This window comes from Panicum hallii, chromosome 2 (genome assembly GCF_002211085.1).
Source record: "Panicum hallii strain FIL2 chromosome 2, PHallii_v3.1, whole genome shotgun sequence".
NCBI lineage: Eukaryota > Viridiplantae > Streptophyta > Magnoliopsida > Poales > Poaceae > Panicum > Panicum hallii.
In genome coordinates this window covers 4124360-4145393 of record NC_038043.1, presented here as the reverse complement: position 1 = coordinate 4145393, position 21034 = coordinate 4124360, and the positions used below count along the sequence as shown (strand labels likewise).

At 42.9% G+C, this 21034-nt stretch overlaps 2 protein-coding genes and 1 pseudogene across 6 annotated transcripts; all 3 read right to left on the bottom strand.

The window, feature by feature from the left end:
• Positions 1 to 983: 983 nt before the first annotated feature.
• LOC112880186 (probable D-2-hydroxyglutarate dehydrogenase, mitochondrial) lies at positions 984 to 3047 on the bottom strand. The gene is made up of 6 exons (XM_025944693.1): positions 2950 to 3047; positions 2315 to 2423; positions 1948 to 2053; positions 1794 to 1879; positions 1557 to 1682; positions 984 to 1070 (listed from the first exon to the last, which is right to left on the bottom strand). The coding sequence occupies exons 1-6, from the start codon at positions 3045 to 3047 to the stop codon at positions 984 to 986; spliced, it is 612 nt and encodes a 203-aa protein (XP_025800478.1).
• A 1175-nt stretch (positions 3048 to 4222) lies between these two features.
• LOC112880185 lies at positions 4223 to 7229 on the bottom strand (annotated as a pseudogene).
• Positions 7230 to 10631: 3402 nt separating this feature from the next.
• LOC112883206 (probable D-2-hydroxyglutarate dehydrogenase, mitochondrial) lies at positions 10632 to 17979 on the bottom strand. Of its 5 annotated transcripts, none has more exons than XM_025948471.1 (16): positions 17672 to 17898; positions 16247 to 16611; positions 15758 to 15859; positions 15283 to 15330; positions 15053 to 15123; positions 14392 to 14510; positions 14183 to 14278; positions 13982 to 14091; positions 13779 to 13859; positions 13346 to 13446; positions 12999 to 13107; positions 12643 to 12748; positions 12490 to 12575; positions 12253 to 12378; positions 11565 to 11657; positions 10632 to 11302 (listed from the first exon to the last, which is right to left on the bottom strand). In XM_025948471.1, exons 1-15 carry the CDS (start codon positions 17745 to 17747, stop codon positions 11571 to 11573), a joined length of 1683 nt encoding a protein of 560 aa, XP_025804256.1. In that variant the 5' UTR covers positions 17748 to 17898; the 3' UTR covers positions 10632 to 11302; positions 11565 to 11570. The 5 variants fall into 5 exon arrangements, with proteins under 5 accessions (XP_025804256.1, XP_025804255.1, XP_025804258.1 ...); XM_025948470.1 differs by lacking the exon at positions 10632 to 11302 and adding an exon at positions 11331 to 11436; XM_025948473.1 differs by lacking the exons at positions 10632 to 11302; positions 17672 to 17898 and adding an exon at positions 17961 to 17979 and having other exon boundaries at positions 11461 to 11657.
• Positions 17980 to 21034: the final 3055 nt, after the last annotated feature.

Genomic DNA, 21034 nt, shown 5'->3' with positions numbered 1-21034 from the left:
TTGCTGACCTATTACAATTGGTGCATATGTGCATCGTTACAATTGGTAAGACCTTGCTGTTGGTTAAGGCAACAAATAACATTAGCTGGTGATGGGTGCAAGTGTGAAGCTGTTGCACGAAGGATGCTCCAAAAGATATGATATTATTTGCCGTTATGTCCTAGTCCACTTAACCACTTGTCCACTGGGACCAAAAAACGATGGCAGTCTAAAACAAGAAGCTGCCACGACAGAGTGCTTAAAAATGGTGTTATTTTCCGTTCGCATCTTGGTACATTTAGAAGCAAAGCTGGCACGATGGTGGCGCGCTTCAAGCTTTCAAGGATGGCATTGTTTGTCGTTTGCATCTTAATCTACTTAAACCACTTGTCATTTCAGTTCGTCTAAAGAAATAATTTAGCTGCCTGCAAGATTGAGGCTTAAAAATAATTCCGTTTGCATATTAGTGCATTCAGACTTTAGAAGCGAAGTTGGCACGATGACAAGGCGCGCTTCAAAACTGGCAAAAGAAAGTCCTTTGCATCTTTAACCTCTTTATTAACCACTTGTCACTTTGACAAAAGAAGAAGACTTGGCACATCTCAATGCCGTGCTTCTCCAGACCTTTTTCTTTTTGGATAAAGTTCTCCAGACTTATTTCAGCTGCCTCTCAACGCGGTGAAGTCGAGGGCTGAGATCTGTTAACCTACTGGTACCATCAGAACAGAAACCACCGCATGCTTTCCATAATCCCATGATACTATGATAACCATGTTCGCATCAACTATTCACTTTGCCTCCTCTCAGCTCAGTCAAGCATCATGCAGCGCTGCTCAACTCAGTCAAAGCATCAAGCAGCTCTGCTCAGCTACAAGCTCAGCTCTGTGGGTGGCGGAAGTAGCAGGGTTTGATATAAACCAATTAGTTTCACAAGTTAGGGGAGAAAATATTAGTTTGGAAGTAACCCGGTTTCTGTCAACTACAAGATAACAGAGTACCCTTAGCTACAGTACAGACTGCGGCAGAACCTTGTAGGGGTTCAGGATTGAATTGGGGTCCAGCAACTTCTTGATGGAGGCCATTAGTTGCACCTGATAAAATCAGAACATTAGTTGGGCAAGGCAACTTGAATGATCCTAGACAACTAGACTGCTCTTAAAATAAAACTTCGTGTTAGCTCATTACTTATTAAAATATCAACACAGTTAAACAGTTCTGATCCATGCGACGTGTACGTGTGAAAGGCAGGACCAATAGGTTAATCTAAGCAGGAAGGATTCCCACTTCCTAGGCTGTACCAAATAACCTAAGCATCTCTCACGAGAGCGCATTGTACTTGTTTTATGTCATGTCAAAATAGTGCAAGAATGTTTTTCAAAAAAATAGTGCAAGAAAAAGGTGGTGCGTACAACCTTTGCCTAGCTATTAAGGTTTGCCAAGCAAGCAGGTAGCTTGAATGCACGTGCAAAGTAGCAACTCAATCGATCAAGTCTACCACTACGTATAATTGTCATTTTCCTTAACTCATATGGAAACACTATGGCCTCTTTACTGTATAATATGGAAATACTTATTACGGCTTCTGGTGATTTGCTGTAGTGAATCTTCTCTGCTTTCATTAGCCCCAAACCATGCTCTGCACTGATGCTTCCTCTTTGTGCTGAAGTCCACTCGTAGACAAATGGTTCAATTTGTCCAAGAGTCTAAAATTCCATTGGAGAAACAAAATAAGAAGGTTATTAGTAAACCGTCCCGAGACACTGAAGCATAAGATTAGTAAACAATCTACTTCCAAGTTGACATAAAAGACATACACTGTCATCGTATTTGCTTGATACGATGTTTAAATGCAGAGTCCCATCTCCAAGGTGGCCATAGCCCAATACCTCTGCATTATCACCTAGAAAACCAGAATACCAAGTTAATTGAAAACCCATAGATTCTTAGTAGATCGAATTTAGTAATTACCAAGACGACAGCGCATTTCTTCAACAATATCATAGAGCTTCTCTACAGGTATGGACAAGTCATATTTGTACACAGCCCCAACTTTGACAGACGCCTCTGATATACCCTGTCAGAACAATAACAACTACTCCTTAGTTCATCTTATTTTTACAAGTCAGACATTGAATCATGCTGTAACTGAAAGCCTGTAAGCATGACCATCTGCCTTGGATGCAAGTTATTACATGCTAGTGCAGAACTATTACTAACCACATGAACAGTTCGACATTGATAGTATACAAGTTTCAGCACAGACCTAACACTCATCCATCATCATTAAGGTATAAAGGTTAAAGGATAACCGTAGTATCGATTACAGGATGACAACCTCACGGATACGCCAGAAGTTTGATGCTTGGCTGATATCCTGCGCTATGACTCCATCAGAAACCAGACCATCTTCCATTGAACGCAACAAAAAAGCTTCCAGTTTTGTTCTACAATAGAAAGCCAAAAACAAAAGGCAAGATGAGGAACTAGAATTATTTTAAGCACTAGGTGTGCAGATGAACAATAATCCTAATCTTAGTAAATGCAAGCTGGCATGATAATTGGTCTCAAACAAAGCTATTGTCAATTTTCTATCAAATACTCCCTCCGTCCCATAACATAGCTACTTATAGCATTCAAATTTTGTCTCACAGTATAGCTACTTTAAGTTCCCAAGTGAGTTTTTTTTATGCAAGGTCTAAAATGCCCCTCCTTGCATCCAATTAATTATGACATGCATATCTGCATGCCAGCTAAGTAGAAAAGTTATAATTACTCTTAATGAGTGCATGGTGACTAAAGAAGGGTAATATAGACTTTTACTCTCCATCCTTAATCGGTCTGAAAAACATTAGAAGTAGCTATATTATGGGACAAAGAGAGTATATCTCAATATGGTACTGTTAATTGTCAGGTCATCATAACACTTGCTATGTTCAAACCGAAACATATTCTGTTTCTACAATAACTTACTTGTCATACGATTCATCACTCCCTGTTGTCTCAATTAGAACATAAAAGTTGTACTCTGATGCAGGTAAAGGATTTTGAACTCCTTCCAAATGTCGCATAGCCTCCAAAACAAAATAATCTATCAAAAACCAATCTAAATATGCAAACCAGACAACATAAAGAAATGTTTCATTATATATAGGACTAGGAGCAGCTTAGAAAATCAAGATATGTTCAGGGGATTATTGAATGTATAAGAATATCAAGGCATACTTCATCCCATCAAACTGATCAACCTGGCAAGGAATTTAAAATTTTGTTCTCTGTTTCTAAATGCCAGTTAGTGGCCTAAAGTTGGGTCTAATGGGGGCAAACTTGGCCTAAAGTTGCTAATTGCCTGGAAAAGTGTAAATGTTCTCTTGTACTTCTCTGGTTCCTTTTTTTAGTTACTTTGAACGGTCGTTATTCGTTGGAGATCATGTCAGAATGTAATGGTAATCTAATTGGATGCCATTGATTATTCTTTTGTGGATGAATTGCACACGAACAAGAGAACGAGGTGTAGAACTTAGAAGAGATGAGCCCTCTTGATTTTAGCAGAAGCTGATCGTGGCTGGAAGTTAGCATGATTTAGGGTAACATGTTCAAAAGAGGGAATTAATTGCAGCAATAAACCTTGCTCGTGAGGATAACATCTGCTAGCTTCAATTAGCAAGCGTCCACAAGTTCAGCGTGATTCATTCTCTGTAGCTAACACCTTGTATATTGCAAGACTGCAAAACATGGAACTAGAATGATGGCAACTGAAAATAACACACTCTGTGCCTCTTGAGTGTGCGGCTGCACTGATGAGATAAACTGCTGGAGCATTAGGAGAATTGTATTTCGGTATGTGCCCGCATGATGCAAGCTGTGGACTGGACTCGGTGCCTTACTCGGTCGCAAAGTTGCTCCTGGGTATTGAATTTTTACTAGACCACCAGACGGCTGGGCATTCAGGATTTATGAAATTCCTACCGGAATGGGGCCACACTATAGTTATACAATCGCCTAGACTTCAAATGCCAAATATTAATACAGAAAATTTGATTAATTATGCATACATTTAATCACTTCAAACATTACATTGCATAACAAGTCAGATGCGGATTACTCAAATCAATCAAAGGGATACAACCCATGTTTCTAACTTTAGGGATTCTATTCACATTTCACAACAACTCGACATAAAACAAAAAATATTGCCACACTGATAGTTGCCTACCTTATTTGATCGTTCACACTGATGTGCAACTGTGCATGAACTTACAAACAACTTAGAGGTTACGAGACCGGTTTAATTTGAGAAGGTGCTCTGCTACATCCAGCATTGATGGTCTCTGATCCACGTCAAGGTTAAGGCAATCCACAGCAATACTTGCCAGACTATGAAGAAGCTCTAAATTACTTGGTAGTGCAATTTCATTGTCAAACAGCTGTGTTACCCTCTTATGTTTGTGAGCTTCGAGAAAATTATTTATGAAGCTATTATTTTCAGAGTATGTGGCCTTTTTCCTGCTTATAAGTTCCAATATCACAACTCCAAAACTATAGACATCACTTTTTTCCGTTAGAAGTCCTGTTTCCTTATATACTGGATCCATATAACTCAGATCACCAATGACATCTTCTGTGTGTTTTTTATCTCTTGCAATCAATCTAGATATGCCAAAGTCTGAGATTTTTGGCATGAAGTTGTCATCCAAAATTATATTTGCTGGCTTAACATCACCATGTAGGATTTTATTACTTGTTTTTTAGTGCATATAAGCTAGACCATCTGCCGGCTGCGCAGCAATATTCAAACGCAAATCAATGTTGAGAGGCACAGCCTTGTCGTTACTGTGAAGAATATCTTCGAGGCTGCCTTTGGGGAGGAACTCATAAACAAGCATTGGGATATCAACTTCGAGGCAACAACCTATCAGCCTAACAATATTCTTGTGGATGACTTGAGATTGGATGATGACTTCATTTGCAATTTGTTCATTATTCTCCAGCGCAGCACCACTTTTTGGCTTCTTTACTGCAACCAGCTTATTATCAAGAAGGCCCTTGTAAACTTCACCGAAGAAGCCTTTACCAATTAAATTTTTACTCTTCAGAATTTCCTTAAGCTCTTCCTTTTTGAAAAGCTTTATAATTTTTGCTTTCTCCAATATAGGCCCACCATTCTTTTCATAGAACTCTCTCATCTTCTTTTTCTCTTTGCGAAGAAGAATGATGAACAACAAAGCCGCCAAGATAAAGAAACCACCAATTACACCTGCATGGGAAGCAAAAATTTTACATTGTTCAGTGAGGTAGTAAAATAGAACTATATTTTTCATCTAGACCACCATCAACACATGACAAGTTGCATTGCTAATAAAAAAATATCCTTCTACTAACCATCCTATTAAACATGATCCCTCAGTCATTAATTTATTAATTCTTAAATATGGGAAAGAGTGGCTTAAATTTTTATTTCATTTTAAACTAACTATAAAAAATCATATAGTTAGAAATGATGGGATGTGTGCCAAAGAAATAAAACCTTAAAATACATACTATATATAGCAACTGTAATTATATAGCCTTGTTATGCTTCACTACTACAAAAAGTATTTTTAGAAGCGGGTAAAAATATATTTTTAGGGGCAGGTAGCGCACCCGTTACTAGTTTTCGCAGCTAAAAATATCTGTTTGCAAGGGCGGGTGCATTACCCGCCCCTGAAAATTCATTTCCAGGTGCGGGTCATCCCCTCGCCTGCCCCTGGAAATGAATTTGCACCCCCCCCCTAGCCGCCCCTACAAATAGATTTACAAGGACGGCTCGATTGCTACAGTACCCGTGCCCCATTTTAAGAACGGGTGACATTTTGGTCCGCCCCTAGAAAAATTCGGGTGCTGCTACAAATCGTTTTTGTAGTAGTGCTTAGCTTAATTATATTAGTGCTTACCTACAATCATCTTTGCTACTAGGGGGAATACAGGTTGGCACGTTCCCTTCTTGCCGTCGCCTTTCATTCCGGGTTTGCATGGACAGTCATACCCTAAAAGCCTATTCTTACATATCCCATCACTTGAACAAGGATACAAATCAGGGTGCTTGCATTCGTTGATGTCTGGACATAAAACAGAGGATGTTAGTTATAAAGAATAATGGAAGCCCAAACTAAAGCTTGAGATGCTTATATATTTAATTTAGTCAACAAATTAGTTGGTGCAATTAGAACAGAAGAAGTGCGTGTATATATATTATTACCTTGGCATCCATTAGGGATGTAAGGGTTGCCCTCGTAGTGCTCCAAGCACTTGCAGATGTAGCCATTAGCCACATCGGCACAAGAGCTGTTGCTGCTGACGCACGCGTAGTCGAGAGGCGGCTGCTGGCCTTCTGCCGGGCATCTATCGTTCCTGATGGCAAAATCGATCACATAGGGCACGCCCCTAGGGAACTTGTCAGTAGTGGTGTTGCCATACAGGTCCGCCGAGGAGAAGTTGTACCACGAATCCTCCACCACCATGGCGGAGGAGCACGGGTTGGTTAACCACAAAGAGCTCCTGGCTGGCAAGGGAGATAGTGAAAAACCAGAGAGCGGGAGCTCCACCGGGAAGGAGGCCTTGCAGCAGCCCCACCTAGAGCACGACCCATTGGACGCGAGCTGCAGGTTTCCCATGAGGGTCGAACGGCAGTAGACAAGGTAGTCCTGGTCCCTCGGGCCCACGGTCTTGAAATTGCCCACCGAAGGTTGGAATTCCACGCCGACGCCGACGAGGACGTTGCGCGACGGCGACAAGAGGAACGGGCTCTTGGGCCCGTCCACGTGGAACGCCAGGGTGGTGAACGTACTCCTCATGAATCCGCCGGTGGCGTTCGTGTTTCAGGCGGACGCCACGGCGCCGTACACCCGTGCCTCGCTCTTGCCGACTGATACCTCGATGAGCTCGACCGGCCGGATATCCATGTTAGACTTATCGCTGTGGTCTACGATGGAATAGTTACCTGTCTTGGTGATCGAGTAGGAGGAGAGGAACGTCGACTGGGCTGCTCCTGATCCGGCGCCTTTAGCGAGGAAGGCGCGAGGAGGCTTGGAGGAGTTGTCGCAGGTGACCTGGAAGCCCTGCCGGAAGCAGCCGGGCTTCATGCCGAACGGGTAGGGGATGCTGATGTCGCCGCACTTGTCCGGACAGCCCAGCTCATGCTGTTCAGCAATTGCGGCGGCGGCCTGGATCAAGAGAGCTCCCGCTGCTGCAGCTGCAAGGAGGAGGACCAGTGTCGGAGGATTTCTCCAGCCGGGTGGCGGAGTGCACCCGTCTAATCTTAGTTTTGGATGTGTCTAGGGCTAGTCATGATCTAGAGGCGTACGAACACGAGTAGCACACACGGGTTTAGAGTTGTTCAGGCTGCCGGAACGTAATACGCTACGTCCACTGTGTGTTGTATTGCTTGTGAGTTTGTGAAATTTGTAAGAGTCTGTGAAAACTTGTGTTCTAATGTGCACGCTCTCCTTTTTATAGGCTCAAGGGGAGCACGTACACTGAGCGGGGTCCCGACATATGGATCCGGTGATATATTAAATAACGTACATATTGGAGCCTTAAATGCCTCAGATCCGGAGATCTTCCTCATCAGTCTCCGTCTGGATATGGTCTTGTGCCGTCTTGCTGGCATAGGGTCTGCTGCCGCTGACATGCGTAGAGGGAGTCGTGCTGTCGCTGTAGAGTCAGCTCTCGCTGATAGGCGAAGAGGCTATACTGACCTGCCATGCTGTAGCCTTTGCGCAGTGTAGCAGTGCACGCTGTGGCCTTCCTGCAGCAGGTCATAATAACTCTTTACCCACGCGTGCGGCGCTGTGATGTGACCATATATCCCTCGCCCACGCACGCGGCGATGTGATGTGACGCGCCGTCTCGGTAACTGGCGGGCTTACCGTGATATCACCCATACCTGCCCAACGTGTCAGAGGGCAGCTCATGCTCTGTCTCGGGCACGCGCACCCCAACCACTCGTATTTAATGCGCTAGCTGGGCTGATTTCTCGCAGAAGGCTGGAATCCACCGGACACGTAGCGGTGCTGGTTTAGCGGCCACTTCTCTAGGGTCACGTGGCGGCACCGGACCTCCTCCCCGGTGGGATGGGAGGTCCGGGCCCCCTGGCTGGCCCAGGCGCTCAGGCCCCCTGGGTTCCGGCTTCTACACGTGGGGGTCCAAGACCATCCCGCAGTGGTCCGGGTCCGTGGCAGCTGTTCCTGAGCACTTCGTTGTTGCGGGCACGTGGAGGCGCCGGACCTGCTAGCGCGTGCGGGGAGGTCCGAAGACCGTGCCCCCAGTTATCAGGCCCGGACCGTACGCCCTGTCGCCCAGAAGCTCAGTGCGAGATTACGGATAACCTCGCGTCCCTCAGACTGGACACATTAGCAGGAGATATCTCTGTCTGTATATATCGACAAATGGCATGTGCTGCCGCAGCTGGGATTGCGAGGGCGTGGTCATGGTGTGCTGTTCTTGCTGCTACCGCTAGCTAACTGTATATGGCCGGAAAGCTTGCATATATCATATATGCATCTACAATTCTACATGGTTAATATATAGAAAACAGTACATCCAGATCGAGCTAATTGCACATTGCACCTTGGCCTAGATATATAATTGTAAATGTGTTGCACAGCCCAGCAGCCACCCAGGTTTCTCGACCAGCATATGTTTTGTTCCATTGGGCGATTTTCACTTAAACCCTGTTGGAGTTATGAGCAGTAGACAGGTGTGTTAACTAGCAATGAAGGAGTTAAGCCTAACCCAGGATCGGATATGAAGCTAAATTGTACTACATACTTAGCTACATATATTAAATCCTAGTCTTCCAAAGGAAAATTATGTGTGCAATGTCGTTTGAAGTACAACAGTATCAACCATGCATTATCTGAAGAAAAGGTCAACAAGAATCGGCTAAGATCAACAAAAGTGACAGCATTGGGCTTGTCACCTAGGCGTCATTAAAAGGTAACGCAAATGGCCGTCACTTTTCACAAATAGAAGTAAAGTAGTGCGATAATATATTGCCCATCGTCATAACCTACATATATTTTTGTTCCGTTCCAATTTTCACTAAAATCCAGTGGTTGAGTTGACTGGAAATCGTTGAAAATATAGGAGTTATGTGCAATGGACAAGTATTAACTAGATTTCAAAATGATGCTGGGTTTTCATAAAGGGTAACGTGGACGGCACTATGCACAGAGTTAGCTTTAATAAAAGAATGACTTGGGTGGGTGGATGTAGTCTCCCAGTGGAAACAATATGTGTGTTTTGCTGTCCTTTGTAGTACAACAATATGTGACTGAATTATGAATACAGACACGCACACGCAGATCGAGTTGAGGACTCAAACTCAGATGGTAGGTTCCACCACAAGGAACCTTACCAGCCGCTACGCTCAATTCGCTGTTGTTTGCTTGTTAATATACTTAACCACTTGTCATTTCAGTTCATCTAAAGAAATTAAAGCTGGCAAGATTGGGGCTTTAAAATGGTTCCATTTGCACAATAATGCATTCAGATTGTAGAAGCAATGCCGGCACGATGGTGTGGCGCGCTTCAAAACTGGCAAAAAGAAAAATCTTTTGCATCTTAATCTATTAAACCACCTTTAGAGGGAAGACTCTGCGTATATGTCAATGCTGTGCTTACGTTCGCTAGCGTAAAGTCGAATGTGTTGCAGATTTATATCGAGTCTGAAAAGCAATTCGGCATCGACACACGTTATTCCTTACAAACTTCCAACAGTTTCAGTATACTACAACAGGAACTTCAGCCAAGAACTTGCTGAAAACTTTTCACCACGAGATGCAGAGTTAAACCAAGTTGACAAGCCAGTTGCATCTGCCCAGCCATCGCTAGTAAACTTGCACAGATCAAATGCATTTATCTGCAGCAGAAAAAATATGACAACTAACCACCACCGGCCTGCATAAAACCACATCTTTCAAAGCTTCACTTTCAGCGGATTACCCGAAACCAAGACTGCATACAGGATTACGCTGTTCTGATTTCAAATTGGATGACTGGCAGCCAAGAAATACTGGGGCAAACATCCATTTCCCAACCGGCACACACGTTGCCTCGCTGTACAGCTCTGAGCATCATTGATGCAAAATTTATCCATGATGGAAAATGTGGCACAGCAGTTGTAGACGAGTAAGCAGGACAGCAGAAATTCAAAGATCACATCCATGTTGACAATTTGTGTCTTTTATATGAATTGGTAAGTATGTTGTGTACTTATGTTATGCTTAAGTAGTTCAGTGTCTTGGGATGGTTTGCGGATAACCTTCTTATTTGTTTGTCCAACGGAATTTTAGACTCTTCCTGACTTCCTGTCTTCCACGAAGTGTGAACCATTTTTCTATGAGTGGACTTCAGCACAAAGAGGAGGCATAAGTGCATAGTATGGTTTTGGGGCTTGGGCTAATGAAAGCGGAGAAGATTTACTACAGTAAATCAGCTGATGCAGAAGTGTTTCCATGTTGTACAGTAAAGAGGCCACAGTGTGTCCATATGAGTTAAGGAAAATGACCGATTATACTTAGTGGTAGACTTTATCAATTGTGCTACCTGTTTGCTTGGCAAACCTAATTGCTAGGCAGGTGCAGGTCATGTGAAAAGATTGAACATGCCAAAGCTTGTATGCACCACCTTTTTTTCTTGCACTATTTTGACATAGCATAAAACAAGTACAATGCGCTTTTAATCTATTTAACCACTTGTCACTTCGACAAAAAAAAAAGAGAAGACTTATTTCAGCTCTGTCAACGCGGTGAAGTTGAGGGCTTGCAATCTTGTAACCTACTGGTACCATCAGATCAGAAACCGCAGCATGCCTCCCATAATCCCATGACATGAGGGCAGTTCTGGTTCTCTCTTGTTGGCGGTCTGGTCTCTCCCCGCTGGCCCCTCAGTCTCAGGATGCTTCCTTTGACAACTGGTGGGAGAAAGTGGAAGCTTCGGTCTTGGGCGACATACAGAAAAGGACTAAACTCTCTCGTTATTCTCGGTGCCTGGAGCCTTTGGAGGCACCGGAATGATTGCGTCTTCAATGGGACTGTCCCAAGTGTCGCCACTGCTCTATCCTTGGCCATGGAAGAAGCACAGTTGTGGAGCTTAGCAGGAGCTAGGGGCCTTACCCTGCTCTCTGTGCAGGGAGGGAGTTAGTTTACTGGCTCCAGTGTTGGCCGCTGTACCTAGTGTAACGGGTGAGTAGTTCTTAAGTTTTTCAAGGGTGTGTGTGGGGTGTGTGTTCAGGTCTATGTATAACTCTTTTCTTCTTCTATTAATACAATGATACGCAGCTCTCCTGCATGTTCAAGAAAAAAAAAGACATGATGATAACCATGTTCGCATCAACTATTAACTTTTCCTCCGCTCAGCTCACTCAAGCATCAAGCAGCTCTGCTCAGCCACAAGCTCAGTGAGTTACAGGTTCATAACCTGTGGATGGCGGAAGCATAGGGGTTTGAAATAAGCTGATTAGTTTCATAAGGGAAGAAAGTATCGGTTTGCAAATAACTCAATTCCATTCCATTTTTTTAATGATCCACTACAGAACAACAGAGTACCTTCAGCTACAGTACAGACTGCGGCAGAACCTTGTAGGGATTCAGGATTGAATTGGGGTCCATCAACTTCTTGATGGAGGCCATTAGTTGCACCTGATGAAATCAGAACATTAGTCGGGCAATGCCAACTTGAATGATCCTACTCCCTCATATATAAAAGGAAGTAGGGAGTACATAACAGTTACAGGTGAACCATTAGAAACTTTGACCAATCGATACAAACAAGTAGAGTGTTCTTAAAATAAAACTTTGTATTAGCTCATTACTTGCTAAGCTACCAGCACAGTTAAAAACAGTTCAGTTATGAGCTATGCGATGTGTGAAAGGACCAATAGGCTAATCCAAGAAGGAAGGGTTCCCAATTTCCAGGTTGTAAAATAACCTAAGCATATCCATGAAAGCACACTGTACTTGTTTTATGTCAAAATAGTGCAAGAAAAAGGTGGTGCGTACAAGATTTGCCTAGCTATTAAGGTTTGCCAAGAAAAAAGGTAGCTTGAATGCACGTGCAAAGTAGCAACTCAATCGATAAATTTTACCACTGAGTATAATTATCATATTCCTTACTGTATAATTTAGAAACACTTACTGCTTCAGGTGATTTGCTGTAGTGAATCTTCTCAATCGATAAATTTTACCACTGAGTATAATTATCATATTCCTTACTGTATAATTTAGAAACACTTACTGCTTCAGGTGATTTGCTGTAGTGAATCTTCTCTGCTTTCATTAGCCCCAAACCATGCTCTGCACTGATGCTTCCTCTTTGTGCTGAAGTCCACTCATAGACAAATGGTTCGATTTGTGCAAGAGTCTAATATTTCAACGGTGAAACAAAATAAAAAGGTTATCTGTAAACTGTCCAGAGACACTGAAGCATAACATTAGTAAACAATCCACTTCCAAGTTGATATAAAAGACATACATTGTCGTCGTATTTGCTTGATAGGATGTTCAAATGCAGATTCCCATCTCCAAGGTGGCCATAGCCCAATACCTCTGCATTATCACCTAGAAAACCAAAATACCAAGTTAACTGAAGGCCCATAGATTCTTGGCAGATCGAATTTGATATTACCAAGACGGCAGCGCATTTTCTCAACAATATCATAGAGCTTCTCTACAGGTATGGATAAGTCATATTTGTACACAGCCCCAACTTTGACAGATGCCTCTGATATACCCTGCCAGAACAATGACAACTCCTTAGTTCATCTTATTTTTTACAAATAAGACATTTAATCATGCTGTAACTGAAAGCCCGTAAGCATGAGCATCTGTCAGATGCAAGTTATTACATGCCAGTACAGAACTATCACAAACCACATGAACAGTTTGATATCGATAGTACACAAATTTCAGCACAGATATAACATTCATCCATCATCATTAAGGTATAAAGGACAATCATAGTATCGGTTTCAGGATGACAACCTCGCGGATCCGCCAAAAGTTTGATGCTTGGCTGATGTCCTGTGCTATGACTCCATCAGCTACCAGACCATCTTCCATTGAACGCAACAAAAAGGATTCCAGTTTTGTTCTACAAAACAAAGACAAAAACAAAAGATAAGGATGAAAAACTAGAATTATTTTAAGCACGAGATGTGTAGATTAACAATAAGCCTAATCTCAGTAAATGCAAGCTGGCATGGTAATCAACAAAACTATTGTCAATTTTATTTTCTCTCAAATATATGTTAATATGATAATGTCAATTGTCAGGTCATAACACTTGCTATGTTCAAACCAAAAGATGTTCTGTTTCTACAATAACTTACTTGTCATACGATTCATCACTCCCTGTTGTCTCAATCAGAACATAAAATTTGTACTGTGATGCAGGTAAAGGATTTTGAACTCCCTCCAAATGTCGCATAGCCTCCAAAATAAAATAATCTATCAAAAACCAATCTAAATATGCAAGCCAGACAAAATAAAGAAATTTTTTATTATATACAGGACTAGGTGCACCTTAGAAAATCAAGTTCTTTTCAGGGATTATTGAACATTTAGGAATATCAAGGCATACTTCATTCCATCAAACTGATCAACCTGCAAGGGATTTACAGTTCTGTCCTTTGTTCTCTAAATGCCAGCTTGGGGCCTAAAGCTGGGACTAATGGGGGGCAAACTAAAAGGAGGACAATAACATATTTTTAGGTCTTAATTCTTTCTCAATGTAAAATTCAAAAAAAAATCTTATGTACATACCAGATCAATACAGTGATGATCCATGAATTCAAATGCAGACAGAATCTCACCCAAGTTCCTCCTAGCTGCAAGCAGTAATTTCTGGGAACACAGCCAGTAAGCAGTAATCACTATCTTGAAGACTTCATACATACACTTCACAAAAGCCTGGCTTTTTTCCAGAGAGAGAGAGAGAGAGAGAGACTGTCTCGAGGAAAATGAACCTGGCAGCTTGTGTAGTCATTGCAGGAAAGAAATGCAACATTAGTTGAAGGTAGCTTTGCAGGTGTAAGTACTGAAATTTTGGTGACCACTCCTAGCGAACCTTCACTTCCTGAATATGTTGTTGTGTTTACTGTCTAGTGTTGAAAAAAATGCATTGCTTGAACAGTGGTCAAGGAATAGTTAGCATGCACAGTACGTACCAATAAATAAGTGCTTCAGATCGTACCCAGTATTGTCTTTCCGTAAGGTAGTAAGCATATCAAGGATAGTCCCATCAGCCAGGACAACTTCAAGACCTGTATGGGAGGAAGCATAATTTAATAGGGAAACAACATATACCATGAGAGTTCAAATCGATGCAGATTTTTTTTGCATTAATTAAATTTATAAGCTCAATACTTGTGCCTACCAAGTACATTTCCATGAAGTGAACCGTAGCGTATGAAACGCAGGCCACCAGCATTAGTTGAAATGTTTCCACCAATGTGGCAACTACCTTTTGCTCCCAAGTCAAGTGGCATAATAAACCTGAGAAACAGACCAAGGTCAATCAGCAATGTTTTCAATAGCAGGCTATGACATGACACTTAGCGGAGGACTCTGCTCAGCGGCTATAGCCCAATATTTAGTATAACGCGGTTGTGGCGGCAGCTAGCGTCAACCGCTATAACCTGCTATTTAGAACACTGCCAATCAGGCGTCTAGCATGGAAAATCAAAGAACTGGTGCTCTAAAAGGATAGCTCACGTTTGTAAATTCTTTTGTTCAGAAGAAGGACGTAACAAATTTGGCTAACAGTTTCTGTATGCATCAACCACAGTAAGTTACAGGCTTTTTGTTGGCTTATTGGGTAGTAAAAAAGGATCATACAAGAACTGAACTAAAAGGAAGCACTTGGACATGGCACAATCATCAGTGATTCCACAAACAAGTATGAGACCTTTACGAGATGACTCATTTCAATGCCTAACACGCTATCTGTGAATAAAGCATTGTAGCATACCCTGCGCAAGTTTATGGAATAGGAATCAAAACTAAACAGCTAGGAGAAGTGCTAAATATAACTTTACCCTTCATTTTCCACGAAGGTACTTAAATTCTCCAACACGCAACCAGCTTCACAAGTAAGAATACCATTTACCTAGCAACATCATAACAAGCAGACTTAGAATTTGGCACCTTCTATCTGAAATTATTCAAGGATTTCCCAAGATCCTTAGATGCATTTGAAGAAGCGACTTATGAGAAATATTACAAAATGCAAGGTCAGACAAAAGATATTGGACGATGTTGGCCTCACCTTATCAAAGGAAATGATTTTGTCCATGCCTGCGAGACTGACAATCACCTGCAGACAACGGTGGTAAAACACAAGTGATCACTGACCTTGGACCTCAACATTAGGAACAGTACAAAACTGCAAAATGCAGAACCACTGCATACAAACAAAATCAATTTGGCACATCTAAAGCATAAGAATAGGAAACATAAAACTAGATATTTTTAAAAAAATATTAAAGATAACTTTATCAATAAGGTCTATGTGATCTTTTCCTATATCTCATAGTTGATCTGATCAGTACATGTAAACATACAATCTACCTTTTTGCAGTGAAATATTTGAGCTTTTACTAATTACGAGCAGAGACAGGTTTTCATGATTTGCATCAAATGAAATTTAAGAAAAACAATATGTTGAATTACAGCAAACAATAAATATTGTTCAGACATTTCATTCCTGATATAAAGATTTAAAAAACTAGAATTATGATTACCTCATCATAAACAGGCACACTGCCACCTACAAGGCCTGTGTTGCCACCCTGTGGAACCACAGCCAATCGTCTGGTGTTGCAATATGAAAGAATCTTAGAAACCTGGAAAGAGAACCTCTGAATAAAGAATTTGCACACTAATTTTTTTGTGTGTCAAAAGACTAGATAAAAAATAATTATATAAATAAACTCTTCATGACAAACAAAATGTGGACTACTGGAAAAAAAAAGTCCAGCACAGCATATCTCAATCCCACGGATTCAATAACATCCTCATATTTGCAGAAGAGGAATTTCAGATGTTTGGAAAATTAATGGTCAACTAGGCGATTGCCCATATTATGTAAAAGCTGAACCACAGTACCAGTAAGTTATGTTTAAAATGATGGTAGCTACTTGGCCAAGTCTTACACGACTGTCAGGAAACAGAATTGCAGCTAGACAATGTTCATGAAATTAAACTTTCACTTAATTGGCTAATGAAAATACCTCTATAGTACTTTTTGGTAAAAGCAGTAGCTGACTTGCACCCTTGTATTTACCCATCCAGTCTACGTTTGCAACTGCAATTCTGTCTTCATCCTCAACTACACCATCACCCAATATGCTCCTGAAGTAAGAAACATCATCAGAGTTCAGCTCTGAGTAGGCTGGATTCCTCTGAATGTGTGTTGCTGCAGAACCAAATGTGCGCTTCTGAACTTCACGAGGCTGGTTAGCACTGCGTTGGCCTTCATATGTTTCCACGTTAGTTCTAGGTCCACAGGGAGCACGCTGCAGACTGGGAATGCTATGGAATCTTCTACAAGAATTCACAGTGCCATTGGCAAATTCATATTGAGGATGAGGCATTCCTGAAAAGCATAGTTATCATCAGATTTTAATCAAAACTTGTTGACTTCTACAGGGATTATCTGAGATATCTAATTACCAGTATATATACTGTAGAAAATAATGTATAGGTGACGAGTCTCATTTGGATTTAATCATTGGTTTTGTACTGGCTAAAAAACACTGCTACCACTATAATACTTTACTTCGAACTATGCTCATGCTGTAAAGCTTGGTGGTATACTTAGTTTGTTGTCTAAAATAAGTCGACGTACTTCAGTGGATAAAAGACACAACAGTATGCAAGCATTGGCAAATCAATCCACATAAACTCAGATCTGGGTTACAACTCTAATGGACAGCATGGGTTGTCTTGGCATATTATTGGGCTATCAAACTAGTCCAAAAATTTCGCAAACGTGGCATATTCTTCATCTTTCAAACCAACCAAACAAGCACTTAAAGCTTATGCCAACACATTTAAGTAACCACATAAAAGACCATCCACTACCAGCTCTTCAATCAACATGGAACTACGCATTGTGCAAACTTGCCCCAAACGAAAAAATAAATAAAATCAATTTCTATTCTAAGTTGCATTCTACTTACAGTCTGATACATATGTAGCTGAATCGCTAGCCACCATAGCAACACAGTTACACAGCCTACATCAAACACATATACCACCTAGAATACGGTTCACCATTTTGCTAAAAAGGCAAACAATTGCTGCACGAGTTTGCAAATTAATTAACAGAGTCGACCCGAACGAAACATCTGCAACTTAGAAGCTTGGTTCTCCAACTATCGAAGTCCCCGTTGACTAGGGACCATGCCTCAAACAGAAGCAACGAATTATGAGCGCGCGATCGCAACGGAACCGTGCACGATCACCAACGCTGAATTTGATTCCACTCCAACGTGGAACGCAGCTAATTTCTCTCTACGCACCATCGACGAAAGCCTAGGCCCCCAGCAAGCAACCGCCACCCGGTCAGGCACAAACACATACACCTCCCGAACCAACCAACCAGCAACGAACAGGGCGCGGCCCCCAAATCAAATCAAACCAAACCAAATCACCTCGCATCGGCGGCTCGGCGGCGAGCGGGCCCAGGCGGCGGAGAAGCCTCGCCGCCGCTGCCGCGCGCCGCGCCATGCCGTCCTCCGGTCCCGCCTCGGAGCTGGCGCCGTATCGATGGAGAGGGAGGGAAGGGAGGGAGCGGAGGGGCGCGTGTGACTGCGGTGGAGTGCTACTGCTACCAACCGTTTCGGCAGGTAGGCAGGCAGATGAGCTTGCCACTTGCGTCTCCGATGAACTGATGCTATGACGTGGCAGGCTTATCAGAGGGGGTCTCGACGAAAAAATTACCCATGGGCCCCGCGTCCGTGTGTGTGCGGTGTGCCCGTGGGCTACTGCTATCCGTGGATTGTGGAGCCCCTCCGGTGGCGGGCCCTGCCGTCCTGCTGCCGTCGCCGCCCGCCGGAGCGGCGTCTCTGCCTCAGCTCCTCCACCGCCAAGCGTCGAGACCAAGAGGGACCTGTTTGCAAATAATCGCAAATATTTACAAATAACCCCCTCATCTGGGTCGCGACTATGGATCGCGATCCGATTTAGGGGTTAAATGTCAAATATTAGGGGTGTTTTTGTAAATATTCGGATCGCGATTATTAGTCGCGATCCGAATTAGGGGGTTATCTGCAAAACACCTGCGGCGGCGGCGGCCGCAGCCGGCGACGTCCTCCTCCCGTCCACGGCCACGTCGTATATTCCCTCTCCGGCGTCGGCTTCACCGTGCTTCGAGGCCCCGACTCCTCGCCACCCGCCGCCGGCACGCCCCGCCTCCGCACTGTCCCCAAATCTGAAGAAGGTTTGAGACGGGGGGAGAGATAGGCTTCGTCTTCGTTACAGATTCACCCAAACCTGAATGCCATCACCGGACTGGACGGATGCAGAGCTTGCTACGCTGCTGCTGTCAAAAGCAATTCAACTTCGATTCCATAAGCAACGGCACCCATTAGGGAACCACCCAGCAAAAAAGTGTCCATCTCGTACCATCGTAGTAGCAGCGGTAAAGATTAAGGTGGCCTAGATTCTGAAACATCGCACAGAGCAATGGGTCTTCCCCCGGAGCCCAGAAAAGCAAAGCCTTAAACTTTTCAGTTTGGGAAAGTGACCAAATACAGGAGAAATTTCTGTTCTGTCCAGCTTGCAACTCAACATGGGCTTCTCCAGGTACGGTAAAGGTTTCAGGTCTGACAGATCAAGATCATCTCTGTTGCAGTTAGCTTCAATCACAGACAAGGAAATGGAAATCAGAGCTTTCATCTTGTTGATTGATGTTCACAGATCTGTGTTGTAGGATTCTAGCACCTTCATGATGCCGAGGGTTCTCATCCTAGTCAAGCATCCAAGATTTCTAACCACGCAGCTATTGGCTTCTATGCTCTTCAGAGTCTGCAGATGTTCCAGGCGACATAGTTTGCTACTTGCTGAACTTTCAAACCCTCCAACATCTATAATTGGGTAACGAAGCTTTGTTAACATAGTCACGTCATTTGGCAGCTCCATTACAGAACCCTTGTGAGATACAGCGTTTGCAGATTTCTAAGCTTCCCGATAGATTTTGGTATCTCCTTCAGTTTTGTGTATCCCAAGTCAAGGTAATGCAAGTTAAACAAATTAGAAAGGTTGTCTGGTATTTTCTGAATATGGCGGTGTCTAGGGCTAGGGGACAAGACCCTCAACAACCTAAAGCTTGGGTAACACTCCTTGAACCAAGATTGTGATACTTCCTCCACAAACAAGATGGCAGACCTGAGCTCTGCTGAATTACCATCCTTCTGCATAGAAAGTCGACGAGATCCATCAGAACTGCAGTCTGAGTTAGGATGGTCCCATGTTTCGTTTAAGGATATTGTTAGAGATAAGTCGTCATTTATACCTTCATTCATGTTCGAGAGAGAAAAAAAAAGAATGTATTATGCTCTGATGTTCAAGTATACCTTCAACTTCTTTTACACTGTGTACATATTATCTTTTTATAGTGAGAACAGAGAAGTCCACTGGAAAGGTAAAACCTAGGATATATTGTTCTTGCAATACCACCATGTGTGGATATACCACTGTGCATGTCGATTATTCCATTCAGAGCATAGTATGAAGCTTGACAATGTTCTGAAGAAATCTTCTCTATTCTAAAGGTACTTGTCAAGGAAACAATTTAGGAGTCTGCAGGGGAAAATGTTCCCAATGTACTTCAGGTTGATACCAGTGTGTTCAGAGATATCTGTGAACTGTGGCAGCATTCGCATATCTGCACCCCTTGAAGACGGCATCAACCATTAAGCGCTACCAGCTTGGATTCCTTCTTTCGGTCCTTGGTCGTCAAACGACCTTCTGGTCTTCAGACCTATGATTGTTGAGGTAAAATGCTCTGTTCATGGCCTTCAGCTTTTTATGTACCTCTAGTTTTGCATTTGCCAAATGCTAATTACACAGAATATCAGAGAACTATAGTTTGAGTATGTTGATTGCTGAAATAGATGATGACAACGTAATTCTGTCATCTGAGTAGGACAGGGATTACACACAAAAAAAAATGTGCCTTATTCTTTGGTTGGTTGAGCATTACTCTTTGTACCGTCATTCTCTTGCGGCTATTGAATTGCTCTCCTTGCGCAGATGATGATGAAGAGTACAAAATGGAGGACCTCAGCATTGGCAGCGAGATCGGACACTCCAAGAGGACGGAGATGGCGAAGAGGAGCCCCGCCCTGGGGGCGATAAGCCGGAAGTTTGGGATGGTCCACGGGCTCTCGTCCCTAGGCAGCATGGTCTCCTTCGGCAGCCTGGACCCCTGGTCATCCACTCCTGTCCAGCAAGCTCGACCTGTGAGGCTGTGACTGTCTGACTGAGGGCTTTGCCATGCTTTGAAGGTGCTGTTGTTAGCTGATGACAACGAACTCTGAAGTTAGCCAAGGTTTCTACGGAGAAAAAGTAGTCATGCACTCCTTGGGAGGATTGTGATTGCCTTGGTGCTTCCGTCTCTACAAAGGTAGAGAGATACATATGTATTTAGTTAGAAAAGGTACCGGATTACTGAAAATTGTTGGAATGATTGCAAGCGATTAAACTGTAAGAAATACAGAAGAATGTATTTTATTCCTCACTGTGAATGTGTCAATATTTTCTTATTCTCAAGACTTGTGCTCTTCCAAGGAGTGCAAGCAGGTGGAAATGTCTAACAAATTCCTGAGATTTTACAAGCCAAGATTCAAGAAAGGCAGTTAAAAATGGCCATCTCAGCTCATGTCGTGAATCGTGATCTGAGCTTGAGTCTGAAGAAATGACAAGAGCCCCTGCAACTCGCAGGCTTCCTGCTGCCTGAAAAATGTCCAAATCCGTCCTCCGCGAGGCGAGCCGCGATGGGGTGGCCGGCGCGG

Excerpts from the sequence above, each read along its gene's own strand:
- LOC112880186 (XM_025944693.1), bottom strand. The coding sequence starts at position 3,047 with ATGCGACATTTGGAAGGAGTTCAAAATCCTTTACCTGCATCAGAGTAC. Across the intron at positions 2,424-2,949 it reads AGTGATGAATCGTATGACAA|AACAAAACTGGAAGCTTTTT; the intron begins GTAAGTTATTGT and ends TTTCTATTGTAG. Across the intron at positions 1,880-1,947 it reads AGAAATGCGCTGTCGTCTTG|GTGATAATGCAGAGGTATTG; the intron begins GTAATTACTAAA and ends CTGGTTTTCTAG.
- LOC112883206 (XM_025948471.1), bottom strand. The coding sequence starts at position 17,747 with ATGGCGCGGCGCGCGGCAGCGGCGGCGAGGCTTCTCCGCCGCCTGGGC. Across the intron at positions 15,124-15,282 it reads AAATCATTTCCTTTGATAAG|GTAAATGGTATTCTTACTTG; the intron begins GTGAGGCCAACA and ends TGATGTTGCTAG. Across the intron at positions 12,576-12,642 it reads GAAAATGCGCTGCCGTCTTG|GTGATAATGCAGAGGTATTG; the intron begins GTAATATCAAAT and ends TTGGTTTTCTAG.